Source organism: Ambystoma mexicanum, chromosome 1q, assembly GCF_040938575.1.
Source record: "Ambystoma mexicanum isolate Mex_15411 chromosome 1q, UKY_AmexF1_1, whole genome shotgun sequence".
NCBI classification, from domain to species: domain Eukaryota; kingdom Metazoa; phylum Chordata; class Amphibia; order Caudata; family Ambystomatidae; genus Ambystoma; species Ambystoma mexicanum.
Genome location: NC_090922.1, coordinates 847,802,580 through 847,827,382, shown reverse-complemented (window position 1 = coordinate 847,827,382; position 24,803 = coordinate 847,802,580). Strand labels below are relative to the sequence as shown.

Below are 24,803 nucleotides of genomic sequence, written 5' to 3'. Positions count from 1 at the left end.
AGATGCGAGTTGACGCCTTTTTAAATTGGGGGTCAATGTATTCCATTGTAATATGAGAGGCATCGAAGACAATGAGTGAAATCTCACTAAAGTAAATAAACTTCAATCAAACGAGTATGCTTTTGATGGCAACCACAGTTTTGACATACTCAATATTATCCATTGGTACACTAATGTACTTCATATTCAGATCCTGTTATCTACTGTATTCCAACAGGCAGAATTGTTATCTCTTTTAATACTCAATACAAGAGCAGATTATATTCACCAAGCTCAATTTGCCTAATGCATTAAAACGCCTGAATCCATGCAACAAAACTAATATCAAAATACATGTGTAATATATTTATTGAACAGAGAAGGGCAGCAAAGTATCAGGAACATTCTGGCTCACTGCTCATCTTCTTAGCCAGTATTGATTTATTAACATTGACAAAGCAAAGCATGCCTGCTGCAATATCGTAGTCCACTTGAATGCCACCCTCTGCCTCACAAAACAAGTCAAAGCGTTTGACTTGTCTGTCACCTACACTTCCAACCTTATTGCAGCCAGGCAATTCCTTACACCTACAAACTGCCTTACCATTGCCCGAGCCGTCATTGGAGCAAGGCATAATTACTGCAATGCCCTCTTTGCAGGCACCTCTAAACAGAACATTAGCAAAATGCAGGTAATCCAAAGCAATGCTCTATGCTCAGCACTTAACATTTCAAAAGAGAACATAGCTCAGCAGCAAGAAGGGAGGCTCACTGGCTCCCCATCCGAGAAAGGATTATCTTCACAATACTCATGATCACTCACAAATGCCTCTCAAATATGTTGCTGGAGTACCTGGTGCAAAAAATCATAAGATCCAACACCTGCAGAACAGTAAGGTCAGCCCATGCGCACCGCATTACCCTATGGAAATTCAAAAGAGCCAGCTTCCCCACAGTGCCTGTGAATAACTGGAACTCTCTTCCTCCATCGCTAAGAGCAGAGGAATCATACTGGGCCTTTAGAAAAGCCCTAAAAATGTGGCTCTTTGCCTTTAACACTGATCACACTAAAGACAAGAACTACGCAGGTGTGTGAAAGAAAGTTTCGTTTTTCTCTACTTAACTATGCTTGCCATTTATACTTTTACGTTTTTTCATGATGTGTAAATGGTTCTGCTACAGCGCTTTGATGCCTGTGGGCTTAGGCGCTTTACAAATGCAAAAAATAAATAAATGAATACATAAATATTAATGAATTTGTTCAAAAGACTTGTTGAGGTGTACATGACCTTACCTGCTTATAATATGCCATGGAAGCAGTTGTGGTAGCCACTATTGATATGAGATTGTGGCCAAGCTGTCTTTTTTAACCTGCATCTGGATTTGGACTGACTGTATTTTCTCTTCCTCTCATCCGTAGGAAGGGTTAGATTTTAGCCCGGATGCTGATTCAGAGCGATTGAAATGAGGACTGGGTTCTTGTTCACTGTCTATATCTGTTTCCTGTTGAAGTACTTCTGTGTTACTTTGGGAATGTAGGCACTTTCTTTAGGTCGTAGATTTTCATGGAGCATCTTGAGCAAAGGGCAGCAAGAGCTAATGGTTGGGGCTAATGCCTTTCTCTGTTTCATTCTTTTTCCTTTTTCCCCTTGGAGATAACATTTTTCTGTTTCATTCGTTGTTCCGGTAGCACCTGTTTAAGGCAGACAGAGCTACAGGCTGGTGATAATATCTTTCTCTGTTTAATTCTTTGTTCCCTGTTATACCTGATAAGGGCAAACAGGGCAATAGGTTGGTGCTAATATCTTTCTCTGCGTTATTCTTAGTTCTCTGGTAGTCCCTGTTAAGGGCCAAGCAGAGTTAAGGGTTGGTCCTAATATCTTTCTCTGTTTAATTTTGTATTCCCTTTTCGCCGCTATTTGCCACTGGGTGACACAGAACACGACACAAACAAAGCACACAAATAAAATTCAAATGAAACTCCACCATAGCCCTCCACTTAAACACACCTGCATTATGCAAAACTGCACTCTGCATGTACACACACAAATAGAATCAATTAACTAATTTGCACACCCTCCATAGACATACTCTTTCTAACAGATTTCAAGTAAAATATACGTTCCTGTGAACAAATTAATCTGGGTTTCGTGGTCTGACCATTTTGGAATTCCCGTCATGCTCATTCTATCACACAATCCCCGAACCTGCCGCAACATTCCCCCACCCTTAGAAAGACAAAGCAAACACTTGACAGACTGTGGCAGTAAAAGGACCCAAATATTGTTTCCCTAAAGCAAACTGAAGATGAAAGATTGTGAACTGTTCTCCTTCTTTTACGTGTGAGACAGGTGGATTAGCGCTGGGAGAATGAAAACCTAGTTCGAGATGTTCATGTTAGTGAGAAAGGTGACTGGAAAGGTAGATGATTTCTGCCTCTTACTCACTACCACGATACGGGTGTGCCCGTGGGATGCAGGTACTAACCTGCAATCTTGAGAGATAGCACTCGACAAATGGGAAAAGTGTCACAAACTATAACCATCTGAAAGACCTTTGAGTACATTACAACCCAATACAGGGTTTTACCAATGCCAAAGAAAGCAGGAGAGACAGAATGCACTGCTTTAAAATGGGATCCTTTCTTTAGAACCGTGAAGTGACTTGATTGTGTAAAGATTCTGATTCAGCTAACTAGAGAACACAGCCTGTGTTCCAAGAAATACACGGAAAAGTGAGTAGGTGTGAATTAATCATCATGTTATTTGATAGGAATTTGCTATGTTTTCAGATGCCATACAAAGAACAAAAATGCACCTGTGATTCTCTAAACTAATGAGTTACTTTCTTTTAATTTTGGCACAGTTTATTGATATGTGCATGTATTTTGCGTTGCATACATCTTCTTATGTTTAAGGATGTTGTTGCCTTGGCCAAAAAGGGATGGCTTTAACCCCATTCAGCCCAGCCTGTCAATCGGCGCCTCATTGCCAAATCTAGGAAATTGGAGGAGGATCCACTCTTGCTGTCAGCACACCCTCTACCGCACTCTTCAGTGATCGCTGTGGCGTCACTCTACTCCAAGCCTCAGTCGTCCTCGGCCACCTTGTCCTCAGCGCTTCTAGGCAAGGAGGAGAAGATATTGGACGCTTGCAGAAAGTTTCATTCCAATGCCTCACTGCGCCTTCGTCAATCCAGCGAAGATGCCATGCTGTCAAACGTTAATCAGAGGCTTTGGCGGGAAATAGCTGACTTCCTCCCACAAGTTCGGTGCAGAGCCAGGCACGTTTCAAGGCGGACATGGCAGACGCTAAATTGGTGGCACAGCACATCATGGAGTGCACTGTGGCGCACATTACCTCAGGCCGTGCCATCTGCATCGCCACGGACATGAGGACTGCCTGGCTACAAAGTTCAACTTGGACGTCCAGGAATGCATATTGGACCTTCCATTCGATGGTGGCGACCTCTTTCATTCCACCACCAATGAAAGGATAGAATAAAAAGAAAAAGGGTTACCAAACTGCATCCTCACGAATGCCACACCCAAGGCATAGACGCAGTCCCATCAACGCTCCGATGAGATTCCAAGAACGGAGGTCGAGACAGCCTGACCGTTTTCCCAGTCAGCACCAATGCAAACAGCAGAAGGGGGAGCAAGGGCTTCCTTCAATCCCCCCCCTCTGCACCAGCCTCAGAGGGAAAGAAGGCATGACGCGCCCCTTCAGTTCCATGTGTTTCCGGTGGGGGGCAGGCTTGCCCTTCACACGCATTCTTGTCATCAGAAGTTTGCGGATCCCTGGATCCTATCCATAGTGTTACGGGTTACCGCCTACCGATTCTTCCTCCACTCCCACAGATTAGGACAACAACTCTGTTGGCGGAAATGTGCTCGCTCATAGAGAGTCAGGTAGTGAAGGAAGACCCAGCCTCCAAGTGAGGCTTGGGTCCTACTCCCAGGATTTTCACCATACAAAAGAAGAAACAGGCTGGCCAGACTTTTCCACCCTGAACCTATCCTCCCTCTTAAAAAATTCAAGATGGTTACGCCAGCGCTTATTGCAGAGACATTGTGCAGGGGAGACTGGATGTGCTCCCTGGATCTGAAGGACGCATATCTACATGTCCCAATATGGCAGCCTCACCGGTCCTTTCTACGGTTCAGGATCATTGGCTTCCATTTCCAATACAAGGTTTTAGCCTTCGACCTCAACCCAGCCTCCAGGGTCTTTACCAGACTTAGGAAAGCAGTGGCAGCCCTTCTCAGGGCCCAACGTCACCATATCTACCTGTACCTGGACGACTGGCTCATCAGAGTGAGATCCCCAGAGGAGGTTCACCACACTTCTCCGCCCTTGTGTTCACACTCCACAAACTGGGATTGTCTATCGAGTCTCAGCTGTAGCCTATACAGAGCCTGACTTTTCTGGGTCTCATCTGAGACACTAGCTCTGAGAGGGTTTTCCCCTTGGAGGGCAGGATCACAGCTATCAAGAGGACCACAGGTCATTTTCTCAGCAGAGAGGTGACCTCAGCCTGGTGGTACCACTATCTACTGGGTATCGTGGCAGCGTTCCTACTGGAGGTACCTCACACGAGGCTCAAGATGAGATTAGAGCTGCATTTCGAAGCCTCATGGAATCCGGAGCCAGGCTCCCAAGTGGAGCTAGTTAGCATTCCTCCCTTTCTACACCATAACCTTGTCTGGTGGTCCACGGACTGCAACCTGTGGACAGGCAGCCCCGCAAGTGACCATCACCCTGGATTCCTCCCTGCAAGGCTGGGCCGCTACATTGGACAACCACAACGTCCATGGAGTCTGGTCCCTGCAGGAGTAGGAGGCCCATATCAACTGGCTGGAGCAGAAAGCCATCTTGCTCGCCCTCAAGGCTTTCCTGCCGCTCATCTGTGGCAAGGTGGTCCTCATTCAGACGGACAACTCCACCAGCATGTATTACATCAACAAGCAGGGTGGCACCAGGTCTTCCCTGCTGTGCAGCCTAGCAGGAGCCTACCGGAACTCAGAAGACTAAGTCTTCTCTTCCTCACCCGATGGTTAAGCAATATCTGGCAGGCCTCACCAGGGTCTACCCGCCTGTTAGGCAAGATTGTATGCAGTACCCATAGGGTGCACTACAACAACCCTGACCACCTGGCAGTAGTAACCCAATCTTTGGTATAAGTCTGTACTACACAGGTTGGTACTGTGGAGGAGTAGCCAGGCTTATCTCAAGAGGGGTCAATGTGAGCTGTAGGGGAGTTACACAGAGGCACACAAGGTTTCTTGATAAAACAATTATTAATGTATTTACCATCAGTTAATGTAAGCCGTCTTCAGATGGGGCACTATAAAACACCACACAAATATACTTCAAAATTACACAATCTTATTTTAGAATTGGTTAATACCCATTTGGGGTATCTGGTCTTTCCATCGAAAAGGTTTCCATCGAAGCCCTTTCCAACTAAAATGTGCATCAAATCTTTTTGCATCTAATGCATATATAGATGGGGTAAAAGGTTATTTTTCATTGGGGTGGGGTTCTAAGGGTAAAAAAAGGGGGCTGAGGAGATCCCCCCAAAATAATGCAAAAAAATGCATTTGATGCAAAAGAATGTGATGGAAAGTTTTCGTTGGAAGGGGTTTTGATGTAGGCCGGTTGGATGGAAAGACCATAAACCCCATTTGGGATTGCATACAGCAGAGACCTACAGCCACAGGTGACTTCAATTGCTAGGGTGCTGTTGACATTAATGTATTAATGTTGGCATTCAGGATTAGTTAAGAGCAAGGAAAAAGGAAAAAGATTATTAGAGCAAACAAGTTACCACAAATATTTCTTAAGCAGGCAAATACTTTCAGATCCCTCAATAAGAGTCATTCAGTTAAAACGGGCTAAGCCAAAGTCAATAGGCAATAGTCTAGATGGGCTGAAGCACTTCCTTGAAGTTAAGTAGAAAAGTCTGTGCACAATGTTTCAGACGTCTTTGAAGAAAAAGATGAATCAATGTAGGGCCACAAGCTGTTAGACTTGTGAGAAGTTGAAGATGCAAGCAACTCTACAGCTAGGGTAGAAAGGGATGAGTGCGTAGAGGGGCTGAGTGTGTAGAGGGGCTGAGTGCGTAGAGGGGACGAGTGCGTTGAGAGGGCGGGTGCGTAGATCCGATGAGTGAGCAAAACAGGTGAATACATAGTGCGTATGAGGGCATACAGAGGACGAGTGCCTGGAGCAAACGAGTGCCTGGAGCGAACGAGTGCCCAGAGAGCGAACGAGTGCCCAGAGTGGAACTGACCTGTTACTAGAGCGGACAAGTTGCGCAGAGACAATGAATGCGTAGAGTGGATGGAACGGGTGAAATGGAGCGCGTGGGGCAGACAAGAGTGCATGCGTGGAGCAGACAAGAGTGCATGCGTGGAGCAGACAAGAGTGCATGTGCGGGGTGGACTAGATGGCGCGGGGCGGGCTGGAGCGCATGAGTGCGTCGAGCGAACCGGAGTGTGTGGAGCAGATTGGGATGCATGGAGTGGATAGGAGTGCATGGAACGGACTGGAGCGCATAGAACTGTTTGACGTATATAGTATGGTTTGGAATGCAGAGAACGTTTTGGAAGAGCATATAACACTTCATATCACACCACCACGCTTACTCTCCCCTCTACACCACCACTCAACTAGAACACAGAGATACTATGTCACTATTCGGTATAACTGTTCTCATAGTAACATCCACCACATTCTAAGTAAAACACTGCTGGTTACACACCCGCCAGCCAGGCGTTCGCCTCAGGCATAACGCAGCCACACTCGGTCTGGATAAATCCTGCCAGAACGAACACATACTCATGATCTCTCAACCACTACACCTACTGCTAAGAAGCAGCTATTACACGAATACCACACCAGCTGCACACATAGCCGGTGCTCACACGCACCTTTTGACTCTCTCTACTCTCTCTACTGATCTGAACTTCGGTTCCCAAGGGCGTTCAACCTACCAGCGCCTTCAGACCATACCAATGGTTTATAAGGTGCTATATAAATGCAAAATAACATAACATAACATGACAAAATGTGGTATTTTATATGAAGATTGAATAATATTGGTGTTAGCAATACAGCCTGATTGTGCAGACTACATGGAATTCAACTCAGAGCAAAATCCTTCACACCTTTGGGAAATGTCCCTGAACAATTATATGACAAATAAATGATTAAGTGTATAAGGAATCGGCTTCCTGTAGTGGGGGAAGAGATGTGTATCTGAAATGAACAGATAGGCTGCTTTAAAGATGGGTAAATACATTAGTGGCAACCACTTGATCTTGTCCTTCAGGTTACCCTGCCAGACGGTCAGAGGCATGTAATCAATCCATTAAGGGCTGTTGAAAGGTTACATTTCACAATATAGAAACAACCTATAAGAACCTGTGTGCATGTCCTGGAGCACTGGGGGCCCCCGTGAAAACACAAAACATGAAAGTTCAATGCATTTATCATTTTGAGTTAAATAATAATATTCATGACTTTTGAATGATAAGACATAAGGATATGAAACCAACTGTGTCTGAGAGACTACAAATTACTCTTGGTTTTGATACCACATTTGACCTGTGCAAAATTTTAATAGTGATCAAATCACTAATCTTTTATAGAATTATTATCAAATACGCCATAAAGTTCTGTCACCTGCCCCTGCATGCATCGCTGAGCATGGATTCCAACAATCTTGGTTTTGTTGAGTTGACATATTTCTGTCAGAAATTATAAGGCAAAATCAAATTTGCTGTCAAGGACATGAGGAGCCGTTTGGCCCCACTAAAACGATTCTGACCAGAATAATTAAAATTAAAATTAAAATTATTCAATGGAGAATGAACGGAGTATTTGATAGAAGTGTCTAAGTATGAAATGGACCAATGAAAGAGCACAGGCCGTACCATACTGTCATGTAATTGTGACATAACCGTGGAAATTATGGAGACTTTGAAACAGTGAGAGCACAGAACAGGGAAGGCTGACACTGGAAAGAGCCCCAGAGAAGGGGGAAACCTGTCCCCCTCTCGATGAGTGCTGAATCTGGATATCATATGGAGAATTGGGTCTTTTTCATAAAGGGCTGGAACCAACTTAACCTGAGGGAGTCCTGGCTCCATGAAAGGTACCAAGAGGGGCTGCTGTCTGAGACTCGTGACAGTGTATGCTGGCTCCAGGCAATGAAGGAGTGATTCAAGGTGAGCATGAAGCCCCCTGGAATAATTGCACTGATTAGGACCTGGGGTGCAAGAGAATTGGAGTGGTGATTGTCACTATGGGGCAGCCCTCTACAATGTTGTTTTTACTGTATTGTGTGAAAAGCTACAGTGCTTCCCATTGTATTGAAATCTTAATGAGACTCGGTTGTGTCTAGAAAACAGATCTGCATGATTATTCCGTCACGTAAAAGTCTGCGATGGAAAAGTTTGCATGAGAAATGTGCAAACCACAAAAGGTTTGCACATTTCCCATGCAAACATGCATTAAAACCCCTACAAACCCACACCACCACCCACACCCACAACACATCCACCACACACCACCACTCGCACCCTTAACACACCCCCACCCACACCTCCAACATACCCAAACCCTACTTACCTTTCCTTCATGTTGTCTCCCTGCGGCACCAGTTCCAGTTCACTTCTGTGATCGGGAACCAACGCCGCAGGGTCCTTTTCTTTTCTTTTTTTTCTTTTTCTTTTTTTTTCGGAAGCTGCAGGGGTTTCCCCCACAGCCCCCCTCCCTCTCACTATACTGTAGAGTATAGTGAGCGGGGTGTTGCAGGGGACACCCCCGCAGCCCCTGTTTTATTATTTTTTAAATTATTTTTTTATTTTTTCTCAAAAAGTTCAGAATATGGTAGTCCAAACTTTTTGTGGTGTTTGTTTTATGACTTTTGGTGGGGTCAGACTTTGTTATATGGTAAAAACGTACAATACCTAGAAAACATCCAATTCCTGCAGCAAGAGTGTGTGGTTGCAAAAATAGTGTTAATGGACAGAGAATAGGGTATTGTGTTTTGCTAGGGTGAGGTACATCCTGATTTCATTGTATTCCAGGTTGAGGGGGGTTATATTTACAAATGTACATTATCTGTGATGAGCACCCCTTAAAATAGGAAACCATTTCTTGTGCTGACAGTGTTATATAAATAAGGGATATTTAAAAAGTATCCTAAGTGCTCTCAGACATATAGTAAGCGTTAGACGTTGGTTCAAAGCATTCTGTACCATGGCCTGATGAGGATGAGTTTAATAATATGTGTTCTATGAAGACCCTGTTTATTTTAAATTAATTTGACATTAAGAGCCAACTAAGGGCAATCATTTCTAATCCCAGAAAATAGTGTGATTGTAAATCTCGGTCAACTCCTTAGTCTGAAACTGCACAGGGGGAATCCATTGTGAAGTGGAAGGGGAGGAGGACTTATATTTGTCCAATATAATCTAAAATATTCTTTCAGGTTTGGCGGGAGAACTGAAATTGTGTACATTTTAAATTGAAAACATTACTTCTCTAACACAAAAACCTGCAGATGTTTAAGTAAGCGTAGTGTAAATGGGTCTCATATTTTATAAACCCACAGCACCACTATGAGAAGCAGTAAATAAGAGCCCTGAAACTCTTCTCTGATTTTTTAAAGTGTTGGTATTATTGGGCTTTTTTTCTCAAGATATCTAACTTCCGCTTTACACTCGCCAGGAATCATTGCAATACATCTTGGAATAAGCCATATACTTCTGCTGTCACCCTCAGCTATGATAACATATTTATAAGAGAACTGCACCTTTATGTAACCTGCACCTGGATGCCTCTGGGTTTTCTGTGCTTTATAAATAAATAAATAAATAAATACTCCTCCATGGTGTACAATAACATAGGATATGGCAGAGTAATTCAGACGCATAACTTCTTGTGGTCCTTACCTATACAAGTTGGAGGGCTACTCCATTGTCCATTTGAGCAATAGATTGTTCTGGAGCCTTGCAAAAAGTGGTGGTCTAGGCAGCTATATTCTACTGATGATCCAGTGCTGTAGCTTGTCTGTGGTGATACAATACCTCCATTATGAATAGCTGGCGGAGACCCACAGCTTCCATCAGTGCCTAAGAAGACAAAGGAATAATATTAGCATGTTTTCATTTACCACAAGTCATTCTAAGAAGGCCCTCTGAAACTGGTTGACCATATCAACATTAACTTCCTTCTCCGTTCTGTTTTCATAGTGACACACACACACATCCAACTTGATCTCCCTTCCCAGTGACAACAAAGTGCCCTCCCCAAACATTAGTATTTCTGAACATTCAGGGAAAAGCTACCTTAGCAGTACGATGACAAAGAGAACACTGGATCCCTAAAGGAATGCATGCTTCTAGGCCCTCATCTTATTGTGCTGTCTTATTTGATATGAAGGCATGATGCAATGGATGGGTGTTTGCTGCCCTCTTCATAGTTGAGTAGTTCACTGAGGTCCCAGAAACTAAAGTAAGAGGCCCTATCTACAGTGGTTATCCAAAGGTTTAATTGAATTCCCATTTTAAGATGTATCATAGAGGTACATTATTATGTACAAAACTGTAATTTTTAATATCAGCCTTGATAAGACCCCTCGAGGTCGAAACACGTGTCAGCTGACCACCATAAAACTAACCACGTAAAGCTGGAACATGGCCTCCATAATGCATTAACATAGAGTTATCTTGGAGTTCCTGCAGTCAAACATGGCAACTAGGAATCTCATCCCACTTATTGTAAATCGCTGCCACTGTTGCATCTCTCTGCCACTAGATGATCCCTACTGACCCCAGCACATGGCAGACCACAGCCAGAATTTGAAGGTATGCTCTGCCACTCCACAATGGCCTAGCCTGCAAAAACCGCTTTGGCAATGGAGGGGGAAATTAATCACTCATTGTAATACTGGCTTGAGAACAATTGTGAAAAAAATTGTTTTAGGACAGCCAATTCTTTTCATCTTTGTTGTTGAGGAATTTGTAACATCCTGGTGAGGCGCCTGTAGTTGAATCACATCACATTAAAAACTACAGATTGGCTGAGGTGTGAATCTCTTGTGATCAGAAACTGATGTGTTAGCCTAGTGTAAAAATGAACTGTCCTGAACGTGCTATTTCAGACAACCATATTTATTTTAAACTGATTTATGTTTTAAATGGAATTAGTGATCTGGGTACAATTCCCATGATGTCCTTTTGGTGCATGTATCACTTGCAGCAATCATTTAATGTTACGAAAGAAAATAATGGAAAATAGAAATACTGTGCTTGGCAACAAGGTTAATAACCTGAAGAAGGCTGAGGAGGAAAGAGCTTCTGAATGTCTCAATCCCTGAAAGGAGATTACTGGAAATCACTGGAAATTCGCTTGTATATCTAAAAAGAACATTATAATCTGGTGGAAGAAAGTTGATCTTACCGAGCTTGCAAGAACAGATCTTGAAAACAGTTTGGTTATGAATCACTAGAGGAAGATGTTAGGATGCCCTACAGATCCCAATTAGGTGAGGGTAGCTAGTAGATGAGTACCACATTTGAGGAATGATAGCAATGAAAAGTGATCACACATTAAAAGAAAAAATAAAGCAAGAGAAGTGGATTTACAAACAAGAATCCAAGTGGTTCAACTGAGAATAGCATTTCTGAGAAAAATAAAGTTGAAACTTAGCAAACATTGATCACCATATATTTGTGACTTAAAGATGTATTAACAGCAGCTATTGATTTCAGACAAACGAACTTCACATCATTCCAAAATCAATCAGGCAAAGAATAGAAAACTGCTGAATCAGACATGTTTTTAACATATGATTTAACATTTTACACTAATGCTCCAACCTCATTTCTTCTTTAATTGATTTCTCTGCGTTCCATTTCCTTACATGTTTCATTTTTATTTTTTACAAGTTCCATACTGAATTTAGAGTTGGCTATTAGACATCCACAAATAAAAAAATATTGCTACACCTCACCAAATTGACTTTGAAATTAGGGAGAAGCAGTTGTTCACGTTCTTCTTTTCATTAAAGTGCTGCCTTTAATGTGGTCAATATGGATAAACTATCGAGCATGTTCCATCATTGGCCGATGCAATGAGCATTGTTAAAAATTACCATTATCCTTTAGGAATCCACCATGCTTAATGTTAGATTGAAATCAATAATATGAAACCATTCTTGGCCTCATATATGACTTTGTCTCTGCATCATTTGTTTTCAACCTGTATGTTACAGATCTATGACACTATATGCAACCGGGAAGAACATTTCCAGCAAGAATAGGGGGCCAGCATATCCAATGGCTGGATTATGCAAATGATCCTATGCTTTTTAGAAGCACTCCCAGTGGTACGCAGAGTCTCTTTGACCAGGTCTCAAATATGCTCAGCTAAGTAACTGATTTACTTAATCATGAAAAGTCCAAAGTAATGTATTTTACAAGTATTCAAAAACAGTGCTGGTTATGAAAAGGTGTAGCAGTCACTAGCAAACAAATGTTTTGGATTTGCTCTAAGCTGTGGTCCTTGTGTGAGGAGGAACTGACGTGAATGGAACTGATTATGGAAACTTTGCTTTATGGGTCCCGTTCCAGGTGAGTCCTTGGCCACTGCCCATCAAGAATTATTAGTTCAACCCACGTCAAAATGTGGTCTCATATAGCCCTATGATTGCCACAAAACACATGTTAAAAGTATGGAAGGTCAGCACAATTACAAGAGTTTACAGATGTATTAATGATTTAATAACATTGTTACCAAAATTTGAAAGACTCCAGGGGACTTCTGAATTGATATGGACCCCCCACTAATGACCGTTATACTTGAAAAAATAATTGATGTATATGTTGATGTTAGGTCTTATGGTTTGCATTGATTATTGGTTTTGTTCATTTGTTCCTTTTGTGTTTCTCCTTATTTTTGTGTGGCTGAGTTTGGCATTATAAAACTAGGTGTGAAAATCAAATTGCTGTTTAATTTGGCATAGTGTGTGGATAGGGTGATGAATATCAATTTACAAATGTTACACTTGAAAAGCATTTGAACATATTGTAATGTTGATATTCCGGAAATAAATATGTAAAAAAAAAATCTTTAAATGGCACTTAGGTAGTCATAAACTAGAACGAGTAAAGGCTTTCAGATATCTAGGAAAACCAGCTGATGTGACTCTCACATAGGTAGACAATTGAGAATAGGTTTTGCCAGCTTGTGGCAGCCATGTACAGAATTGACGTACATGTTTAAGGATAGGACCTCATTACGAGTTGGGTGGTGTGGTTAAAATGTAGTGGCAATACCATTACCACCGCATTACCGTACTGCCCAACTACAAGTTTGGTGGAAAGTTGGAGGATTCACCTCCAGCCATGAGCTGGAGACAAATCTGCCAGCTTTATGTCAAGTTTTGGCAGAATTACCAAAGTGGAATTTCCACCACAGTAATTCCACCAAAAATGCCCTATAGAGTCCAAAGGACTCTGAAAAGCGGGCCCTTACTCCGCCACCATGATTTGTAATCTGTTAGTAAATCTGCCGGACCAAAAGGTCATAGCGGTAAGTCCATTGGGCAGTATTCCAGCAGATTTACTACCGGAAAACTGCCCAACTCGTAATAATGACCCCTAGTCTTTGGTAATAAAAACTCTTCAAGTTTATCATTTCATTTACAATTCTTCAAGGGCTGACATTTGGGCTTAGCACAGTATTGCTTGCCTTGGCAAGTCATACGGTATACCATGCAAAAGAGGAATTCCCATTGAGCTACCACCAACTTAACTATGGCTCCTTTCCTTAGCTAATTTGGTTTTCTTGAGACAAGAATTATTCTATGTAAAGCTGTTGTCTTCACATACTAACTCCTTAGCGTTAAAACTGTGCTCTGGTTCTTATGACATTGTTTAATGAAAGTCTTAATTGGTTCTTGAAAGAAAGCATTTGTTTATTTAAGGAATTGGATTTAAATGTAACACATGTATCTTCATAACTTATATTCCAAAACCAACTAGACACAGATGTGTCAAAAGTTTTTGTGTGATACACTATGCTTATCCCACTACATTATTGCTTAGTAAATACACCCTTTAATATGAGAAAGAGTTCTCTTGACATTTAACAAAATATTATTCTTGTTGTATGTGACATATACAATACACAAAAGGTATAAATGTAGACGTTCAACAAATGCTTTACTCTGGAAGTAAATTATTTGGTATAAATAGACCTACACTGAGAATGTTTTAAACTCTCGACAACCTGTGTTTCACTTAATTCTGAGCTGCTCCAATGTCTTAGAAATAATGTTCTAGTCTGCATATGTTGTTTAAATTAACTTACCCTCGAAAGGGTGTGCATGTGCAGTTTTTAGTTGCTAATGCACAAAGTAGCAAAACTGCAAACACATAAGCTACCATCAAGGTGATTGACGATGCCCTTAAAATCCTTGATGATGGTTATCCTTCCTCCTGGTTCTCCTTGACCTCTCAGCAGCATTTAACACAGTAGACCACCAGACACTAACAGACGATCTTCATCACTGCCTGGGATCATTGAGATAACCCTCAGCTTGTTCTTATCGTTCCTTGCTAATCAACACCTGTTTGTATGAATGGATTTGTCCAGATCGACACCTCTACCCATATCCTGTGAAGTGCCTTAAGGATCCATCCTCTCCCCTGTGATCTCCAACCTTTACATGGAACTGCTAGGAACCCTCCTTGCTCCACACAACATCCACATTCACCAATACACAGATGACAAACATCTCTACATATCTACAAGATATCTACAAGATATTCTCCATTGAACACATCCACAGGCTCAAGCCCTACCTCCCATTGATCCAAACAGGGATGTCCAGTGCCTACCTGAAACTCAGCCACGCCAAGACTGAAATCTTGCTGCTGACCAAAAACACTGAATACCCAGACATCCAGACCTTTCTATTTTCTATGCACCTTGTGGGCTCCACAACTCCGCTGGCCACTTGTGCCAACTCCCTTGGATTTTACTTCGACAGACACCTCCCCTTCAAACAGCACATAGCAAGAAAGGCACAAACAGATTGGTACCTACTTTCTCTCCTGCGGAAAATCAAGTCTTCATCCCAGAAAACAACTTCAGATCTGCTGTCGATGCCTTGGCACTCTTCCACCTGGATGGTGGTAATGCCCTTTTGGATGGGCTTCCGACGACTACCCTGGGATGCTGCAGCACAATTTATTAAAGGATTCAGCAAATTCAACCACATCACCCCAACCCTCATTGAACTGCACTGGCTTCTGCTGCAAGCCCGTATCATCTTCAAATCCTGCTAGATCATGTACAAGGCTGTCACACTGAAGTTCCCAAGCTACCTTACTGAGAAACTCAGCATCTCCAGAGGCCTATGATCCCTCAGAAGGACACATGCAGACTTGAACTCTGCCAATGCAAGAAGGAAGAAAACAGAAGACAGGCCTTCTCAGTCTACCCCCCAAGATTCTGGAACCTCCTCCCCATCAACATCTGACTCAGGCCCTTGCTTCTACAGTTCAGGAAGGGGCACAAGACCCGCCTCTTCATGGAATGGATCCTCCCTAATGCCTAGGTACATACATCGTACACTCCTCGCCATACCTGACCTGAGACTGGGTGATCTGATTCCACTGTTTCCTCCCCTGGCTACTTGTAGATCCATTGCTGACAATTGCCCTCCCTCCCCTGTTGCTATACTCCCATTCTCTTGTTTCTCTGCTCCCTAACATTGCTCTTCCCCCTATGATTGTAACGTGCTGCCATGCTTCCCAAAGCTACACCTGCGCTCAATAAATACCGTAATAATAATAATAATCCGTAATTGTCAGGTTTGATTGACTATGTCCTAAGAGAGTCACTGATGTTGTCGTCAGTAGTCACCCCTCTCACTGTTATTCTCAGGTTGTCAGTTAATTTGACTTTATGCTGGATCTCAAAATTCCTCTCTGCTGTTTATTAATCATCTAATTATTGGTTAATGGATATTGGGCCTCATTACATTGTTGCCGGTCCGGCAAACTACGTGTTTGCCTGCCAGAGCCGCTGTACACGACAGGTCTGACCCTGCCGGGCGCAGCGGTCATGATAGGCAAACCCTTCACGGAAGAACCGGCACCATTACCAACGGTGCTGGTGCTTCCCTGTCCCCACTCCCTATAGAGTCCTATGGGACTCTATGGGAATGGGGTTAACAAATATACTGGCTCCTGACTTTCCGGCCACTGGAAAGTGAGGCGCCGGGAAATATTTACGGGTCCGGCGGCAACCCACCAGTAGCACCAGCAGGGTTACCGCCGGACCCGTAATGAGGTCCAATGGTCTTCTGCATAAACTTCATTTTTAGTAAAGCATGTTGTGTCCCAAAGAAGCTTGTCAGTGCCTTCACAGACCCATAATGGTTAACCCAAAGCAAATGTTGAGGGTAACAAATCTGTTAATTAATTTACAACCTGAGAATAAGAGTAATAGGCGTGCCCTAGCAGCAGTGTTCCAAATTTCAAGCTGGGCCACAAACTGCATGCCACCTGATGGCAGGGAGTCAGTAGGGTGTCGGTCAAAGGATCGCATTCAAATGATTGACGGGTCAAAGGATCGACACAAAAGGATCGACGAGTCAAAGGATCACATTTTTTTTTTAATTATATATTTTTTTGAGGTTTTCGTTTAGGGAAAAAACGTGGTTTTTACCATAAAAGCGGGGGATGAGTGGGGGGACCCCCCCCCAAAAAAAGAAAAAAGTGGAAAAAAAAAGAAAAAAGAAATTCGATCCTTTGACACGTCGTTCCTTTTGTGTCGATCCTTTGACCCTTCGATCCTTTTGTTTTCGACCCTATGACTGGCAACCAGTCAGTAGAGTAGATGACTTGGTCCTACTGAGTCTAGGAAGAAGTCACCATTGCAGTGTCCGTGTCTGGTGCAGAGGAATGGAAGCCACAGACACCGGCAGGAGTCTCTGCCAACGCTGGCCATCCATGGGCTGTAAATCAGGCAGAGCTTCACCGCAGTCCTTTTGAGGTGCCCACTTCATGCTTCACTTCAGGGTCTCAATCCTGAAATAAACAAAGTGATGGTGTGGACTCTCTTTCGGGGAAATTCGGTTTTATGGTGATGGGGGGTGCAATCTCCAATCCAAGGGGCTGCATCAATTCAGATATTCTGGTGGCCACCCAATCACTGTTGACTGCCACATTCAAAGCTCAGGGCTCTGCTCATGTTGGTATGTGTGAGCCCCAGGCATCCATTCATACTACTCTCATCCTGTCAGATTCTGATCTGACCCAGCCACAAGCTCCAGTCAGAATATGCCCAGACAAAGATCCAGAACATTTCCCCTGCAGGGCTGGTGTCCGTACCTACCTGGCAACAATCAGATCATGTAAGGGAAGCCACCTGAATGTCATCATACATTTCACACTAACCAACACACGGGTGACCAGATTGGGCCTTAGTACGCCATACTAGTTATTATTTGGGCTCTCTACAGAGCAACCCATAGTATGCAACCTATATCCTGACTGTTACCTGCCACCAGCCAGTACGGCACTGGCAGTCAGTTGTGTGAAAATATTAGCATTGGACAGATTAGCATTTTCGTCCGCACATCCCTGAATTACAAAAGTAATCCCAGCTCCCAATAACATTTCTCAATTTTAGCACCGGCAATTGGCCATCTAAAATTGAGACTTGCATACATTGTATAATTATTCAGGTTCAGATTAACACAAAAAGACACACATTTTCTAAAACGTTCAATGGTGTAAAGAATGCAAAATGAATACATTAAAAACATACTGTAAACAGTTTTGCACAGTACCTTTTTTGATGCATTGTGGATATGTCAGTTTTCCATTCACACACTGGGCTTTCAGGTCGTACTGTGACAAAATGAATCCTTGGTTGCATGTGAATTCTATAATGTCGCCGTGTAGGGAATGCACATTTGCTTTGGAATTCCACAGCAGTTCTACATTGTTGCTTCGCATTTCATTTGAATCGATCGTGCACGGTTCTGAAAAGGACAAGAATGCATGTGAAAAACACAAACTGTTTCAAGTTCAAACACACAAAATTCCCATCCAAGGTTGTAAGTGCTGGTATCCCAGGTGCTTCATCCCACCCTATCAGTGCTTGGTTAGATACAGAGTTGTCTAATCGAGTTCACTCAGACAAATAGTCTGTTTCCAAAGTATGGCCATATCTAAAAATAGCCAATCATTAAATGACTCTGCAGTCACTCATTTTAAAATAATAATCAAGCCGGTTTAGAAGTAGGGGGAAACGAATCTATACGAAAACATATCACGTCTTTACGTATTTAGATCATAAAAATGTGAAGCAGAAAACGTGCTTTTTTGCATTCTCCTCTTCTGTCGTACGCAAGGCGTTGTAAGGGCGTGCTGGAAGAGACCAGCGACCGTTGCTGCAGTGCGCGATACGCAAAGCTAGGCCTGGGCAGCAACACTGAACTGCATGTTTGTTAATGTTAATATTAAAGGATATTTGTACCGCGCACTATCACCACCGGAGTGGTCCCCTGGCGCTCTGGCAGCTCTGAAAAAGAGGAGGGGGGTGAGTTAGAGGGAATAAGCTGGAAAAGTGCAAGAGAGCAGTGATATGCTGTTGGCAGCCTCAGCCCGGTGGGTCAGTTGGCTGGGCTTGGCGTGTTTTACGGCACTTGGTAACATTCACAGTTTCATTTAAGTGTGGCACATGCTAACATTCACAATCCCATCTAGATGCGATGCAGGCTAAAGTTAAGAATTCCATCTAAATGTGGCACATGCAAACATTCACAATCCTATCTAGGTGAGACGCATGCTAAACTTAAGAATTCCATCTAAGTTTGGTGCATGCTAACATTCACAATCCCATCTAGATGCGATGCAGGCTAAAGTTAAGAATTCCATCTAAATGTGGCACATGCAAACATTCACAATCCTATCTAGGTGAGACGCAGGCTAAACTTAAGAATTCCATCTAAGTTTGGTGCATGCTAACATTCACAATCCCATCTAGATGCGACGCAGGCTAAAGTTAAGAATTCCATCTAAGTGTGGCATATGCTAACATTCACAATCCCAACTAGATGCGACGCAGGCTAAAGTTAAGAATTCCATCTAAGTGTGGCATATGCTAACATTCACAATCCTATCTAGGTGTGACGCAGGCTAAACTTAAGAATTCCATCTAAGTTTGGTGCATGCTAACATTCATATTTTTGTCTAGATGTGACGCAGGCTAAAGTTAAGAATTCCATCTAAATGTGGCATTCACTAACATTCATAATCCTATCTAGATGTGACACAGGCTAAAGTTAAGCATTCTTTCTAAGTCCATCTAAGTGTGGCACATGCTAACATTCACAATCCTATTTAGATGTGACGTAACCTAAGGTTAAGCATTACATCTAAGTCCATCTAAGTGTGGCACATGCTAATATTCACAATCCTATTTAGATGTGACGTAACCTAAGGTTAAGCATTACATTTAAGTCCATCTAAGTGTGGCACATGCTAATATTCACAATCCGATCTAGATGCGACGCAGGCTAAAGTTAAGAATTCCATATAGGTGTGGCACATGTTTACATTCACAATCCTATATAGATGCAACGCAGGCTAAAGTTAAGAATTCCATCTAGGTGTGGCACATGTTAACATTCACAGTCCTATCTAGGTGTGATGCAGGCCAATCTTCACAGTTCTCTCTAGGTGTGGCACTAGTTAACATTGGCAAGTAAGTTAGTGTGTAATGAAATGCAACATTTATAGTCCAGCCATGAATAGATTAGGCTGGATGTAACACATCTCTCTAAGTGTGCATGGTGTAAGTCTATGGCAGTCTACGTTATGGAAAGGTAAGGTAGAGTGGCGGGGGCTTACTGGAGTAGAGTAATTGCTCTACACCCCACCCATGCCACACTTACAGTTTGTGTTGGTGTCTGTTGACTGCTGGCCTCCCCTGCTGACACCTGCATACACTGTTTGGAGCCGCCATTGTAGGAGCCGCCCTTTGCCTCGGGGCCTTTAGCCAGAGAGGCTACCGGGTAGGGGGCTGCCCTGGGAGGGTCATTTCTGAACAGGTGTGCCAGCCATTCAGAGGCGGTGCGCGGGGGTGGGAGGCAGGAGGCAGAGCCGGAACCAGGAAGGAGATGCAGCGGAAGAAGCAGGCATACCGGCCAAGGGGTTGGGATCCAGACGGGATGAGGAAGCAGGCAGGGAAGAGCAAGAAAAGTGCATGCAGCGTAATGGAGGTATTTTAAAAACCGAAACAAATTCAGGAAGCATGGCTACAGGGGTCAGGGGCCAGCCAGCACTCACCATGGTCTCCTCACATGGGGAATGGCATCGTGTGCAAGCCAGAGACCAGGTCTATGGCCTGCTGAATGGTGGAGGAGCTACGGCCAATCAGGTCGTCTGGGAGCCAGGACTGGGGGTGGGATCCAGGTGGGATGAGGAAGCAGACAGGAGAGAGCAAGAAAAGTGCACGCAGCGCAACGGAGGCATTTTAAAAACCAAAACGAATTCGGGAAGCATGGCTACGGGGGTCAGGGGCCAGCCAGCACTCACCATGGTCTCCTCAGATGTGGAAGCTAACCGGCTGTCGGGTTAGAATGGCGAAGACGGGTGTTACATGCTCAGTATTTCAGTTGAGTTAGGGCTTGCCTCCTGACTGGGAAACAACCACATGCCAGGAAAAAAGTGAAAAAGTGTAACTAGCCACAGAGTACAGTACACTCAGTAAGCATCTGCAGCCTTCACAGAGTGGTCTTCAGATTCGTTCTCTCCAGAGAAAAGTGTAAAACGTCACCTGTTTGTTGAAAGCCCCCCCTTTCTAGGTTTATGAAATGCATTCCTACCCCACCCCATATCTGTAACCATGGAGATGGTAATCTTGATCACACCACACCATAGACTTGAAAATGCAGAGTGCTACGATTCTCTCTACAAAATTCCTTCTTATGACTTGAAGTATGTCCTTCCCGTGATTCTTTTTGTTCAGGGTTGTAAAACTAACTTTTGTGCCAGCCCTTCCTGCCTTGGTCTATCATCTCTGCTCCTCAAGCTGTGGGCAAAAGCTGCTCCACGGTGGGACAATGGGTCACAGACAGCAGGTCCCTGAATCTGTCTGTTCCTTGCCGGAATCCTTCCTCAGAGTTGATGACAGATACATCGGTCTGTCCCCTAGGCCTTGCAATCAAGTAAAGACACCAGAAAGAGCGGCCTTGTGCAAGGAATGATGTGCGGTAAAGAGCCTCGGAACATGCAAACAACCACTGTTGAACTGTTGGGGGGACCAATATAGCAAGACGCACATTTAGGATTGCAGCACTGGAGTGGTTTAGCAGCAGTGGTTCACCAAATTACTGCGTAGTCACTGTTTCAAAGTTAGCTGCATACAGGGACAATGCCGTTGCAGCGTGCAGGAAGGAACGAAGGACCTGTGGCCTGTCGGAAGGATGGTTTGAATGATCAATGACCACTTCCTTCACTTAGCAAAGATGACTTTTTAAGATTAGCTTGTATCTGTGGAACGGATATGCTAAGTGGTTTCATCATTAACTGTCCACCAAAAGCTGGATGGACTCCAGGAGTCTGCCTTTGGATAGAGAATTTCAACTGGCCCCAGGAACAAAACACTACATTCCAAATGTTAGATTCTGGGAATTGTCTCACTCATAGCAAGGAAGGGTAACACACATTTGCCCATTGAAATAATGGGTTCAGGTTAGTTGCCATGTCCCTGCAGGGTGGATGGCCCTTCATATTCACAGAGGGAAAGAGACTCTGTCCCCAGCAGATGCGTTTTTAGTGGGGGGAGCTAATGTGGCTATAGCCCAGGTCTCGTGGTTGTAGCCCCAGATAAAAGCTCAGGGGGTACAACCAAAAGGCCTGCTAGCCCCGGGTCCCGACAGTCCCAAAATGAGTGTAGCCCTGGATCTCTTCCAAACGCAGCAACACCCCTGGTCCCCAGTAGGAAACATGGATTCTGGGAATTTGCTCAGGAGCAAAAACTACTTTTTTCTTTGTGGTAGGTAGGGATTCTGGGGATTCACTCAAGGACAAAGGGCCTATTAGGTATGGGAAGGAAAGGTTTGGGATAATCACAAATGAACAAAGACCCTGCTGCATGTAGAAATAATTAGAATGTGAAACTGTGCCTCTAAGAGCTATGCAAATACACATTCATTGCTCTACTATGATATGATAATGATTTGATACAACATTTATAATGCACCTGTACACAAGTGTTTCTTGGTGGACAAGGCAATGATGGGAAACAAAGGGAGGACAAAAACAACAATCTTACTAGGCCTTGTGACTTTCAAATTGTACAAGTGCGGGGAGAGGGAGGGGAGAAGTGCAGGGGCGAGGGGAGAAGTGCAGGTAACGCAATAAGTGCAGCCAGCGTGTGGTTCAAAAGGGAAGTGAGAAGGGACTGTAGGGTTGCAGGTACAGACCTTTAAGTGTAGGGGAGCCCAAAGGCAGTGCAAGGGCAACTGGACATGCAGGAGCCTGGGCCCGATTTCAGAGGGTAGCCAGGTGACAAGCACGCAGAGCAGTCAGGGACATCAGCAGGGGGGTTGAAGAGAGAAAGCGTAAGCAAAAATGATGGCATTGAGTTGGTTCTGGAACCGGAGGGGGTTCTGCTCAAGAGAGGGGCAGGGAGGCTGTTCCAGAGGGAGGCCCCAGCCGAGGAGAGAGATCTGCCCCCCCACTCTCTGCTTGGAGAAGCGTCTGACATTCAGAGAGTTGTAGGTGGATGAGCCGAGAGCTCGAGAAGGAAGATGATTAGGAAGAGAAAGTTGAACATAGTGCAGTCCCAGGCCCCACAAACCCTTGTGGATGATGCAAAGGGCCTTGAAATTGATCCTTGCAGGCACAGGGAGCCAATGGGGAGATTTCAGAGCTGGAGAGATACGATCCCTGGGTTTGAGGCCAAGGGTAAGTCTCGCAGTCCTGTTCTGGATAAGTTGTTAAGGTCAAATAGTACAGGCAGGCAGATTTAGAAAGAGGCTCTTGCAGTAGTTCAGCCAAGAGAGGACCAGAGCTCTGGAGACAGTGAGCTTAGAGACGTCAGAGATGTGAGGAGAGAAGGAGATGGTGGAGGCGAAGATGACACCAAGGTTCTTAGCCTCACAGGAGGGGGCAGGAAGAGGGGTGAGAGTGGGTGGCCAGAGAGAGAGAGGAAAGGAGGGAGCAGGTGACTGATGAGGAGAAGCTCTGGATTACTGCCATTAAGGCATTGGCAGCACACCATTCCTGAAATGTGGCCAGACAGTCTGGTATGAGAGAAGGAGCAGAGGTTGCTGAGGGCAGCCTGAAAGGGAGCTGTGTGCCATCCACATAACACTGAAAATTGGAGCAGAAAGTAGCGATGCAGTGGGCAAGAGGTGACAAGTAGTGGTTGAAAAGTCCGCGAGAAAGGTTAGACCTCTCAGGAACACCACACGTATAGAGACAGATAGAAAAGAGCAAAGACCCCAGTTGGACGCAGAGGGTCGGTCAGTGAGAAAGGAGGTCAACCAAGCCAGAGCCTGATCAGTGATACCCATGTTATCATGGAGGCGACTGAGCAAGATGGCATGGTTGAACAAATCAAAAGCAGAGGATAGATTGTGGAGAATGACTACAGAAGAAAGATTAGAGTTAAGATTGGAGAGCAGGTCTTCACAGGTGTTCAGGAGAGCAGTTTCCTTTCTTCGGCAGCTCTGAAGCCAGACTTGTGGGCATGGAGTGTCAATCTGGAAAAATTAATACCCTTCATTTGAATGATAGACGTAACTTGATGGCCGTGGGCCAACCGTCTTATATTGGAGAAATATGAACTGCTATGCTTGACAGATGAGCGGCCATTTTAAATGTAGTAAGAATCGCCATTTTGCTTGTTAACCATTGCTCATTGCTTTCTGTCTAAAAACTGCTTTGCAGCTTGCAATTCTTGCGGATTCTGCTTACTCTGCTCAAATGTTAACATTGTTGTCTGAATATGAAAGGACAAGGTCGCGGGACTGAAGAGTTTGCTGAAACTCCTCATGAGTAGCCCAGAGAGGAATGCCCACGCTCCCTCTCTGTAGCCTTGGGAGGAGGCTGCAGGGCATTTAATCACTTCACAGCTGCCAGCCAGTCTCGTACGATGGTAGAATATGTTAGAATAATACAGTTAAAGGCTTGAATTATGCTTCTCTTACGGCCGCCCTTCGCAAAACCCTTTAGAACGTGTCGGCTCCCAGCACACGAATAGTACCTCATAGATAGCAAAGCTTGGAATGTGGCTCTTCCCCCGTGTACAGATTGCTTCCAAGAACAGAACCACCGTGTTCTAAAAGATGCCTCCGCACTTTCTAAATTGCACATTGTTACTAGAATAGACATCGAAAGCATTATAATCGTCATACTCGTCGGATATGTCCATCGTCATCCCGAGTTCAAAGGAACTTAATACAGAGGGGTGTTGAACATGACTTTGCTGATTCTATGATATGCATTTTGTATATATGTAACTGATGTACGTAATTCGCTCTCTTGCGTCCCTCGAGGTCTAGGAAACTCACGTCGCGGGCCGTGAGATCAGAATTGGCCAATTGATACTATCTTTTGCTTGCAATAAACCCTAGCATTGGGAATTTGAAACCTCGTGTCTGGCGCATCTTTTCGTGTATGGTGATTGCCTTGTTTCCATAGCACGAGGGACCTCTAGGGGCCCCTTTCAAGATGGCACCTGAATAGGGACCCTCCCCCACTTGCCCCATCGTAT

General features: G+C 44.1%; 1 protein-coding gene across 1 annotated transcript in view; it reads right to left on the bottom strand.

Annotated features, from left to right (window-relative positions):
• Nucleotides 1–24,803, bottom strand: part of F13B (coagulation factor XIII B chain) — a 265,588-nt gene that overhangs the window by 25,128 nt on the left and 215,657 nt on the right. Inside the window, exons 9-10 of the mRNA XM_069642698.1 lie at nucleotides 17,860–18,054; nucleotides 9,944–10,123 (exon numbers count right to left, since the gene is read on the bottom strand). Of these exons, the coding sequence (XP_069498799.1) occupies nucleotides 9,944–10,123; nucleotides 17,860–18,054 (375 nt within the window). The remainder of the gene's footprint in view (nucleotides 1–9,943; nucleotides 10,124–17,859; nucleotides 18,055–24,803) is intronic.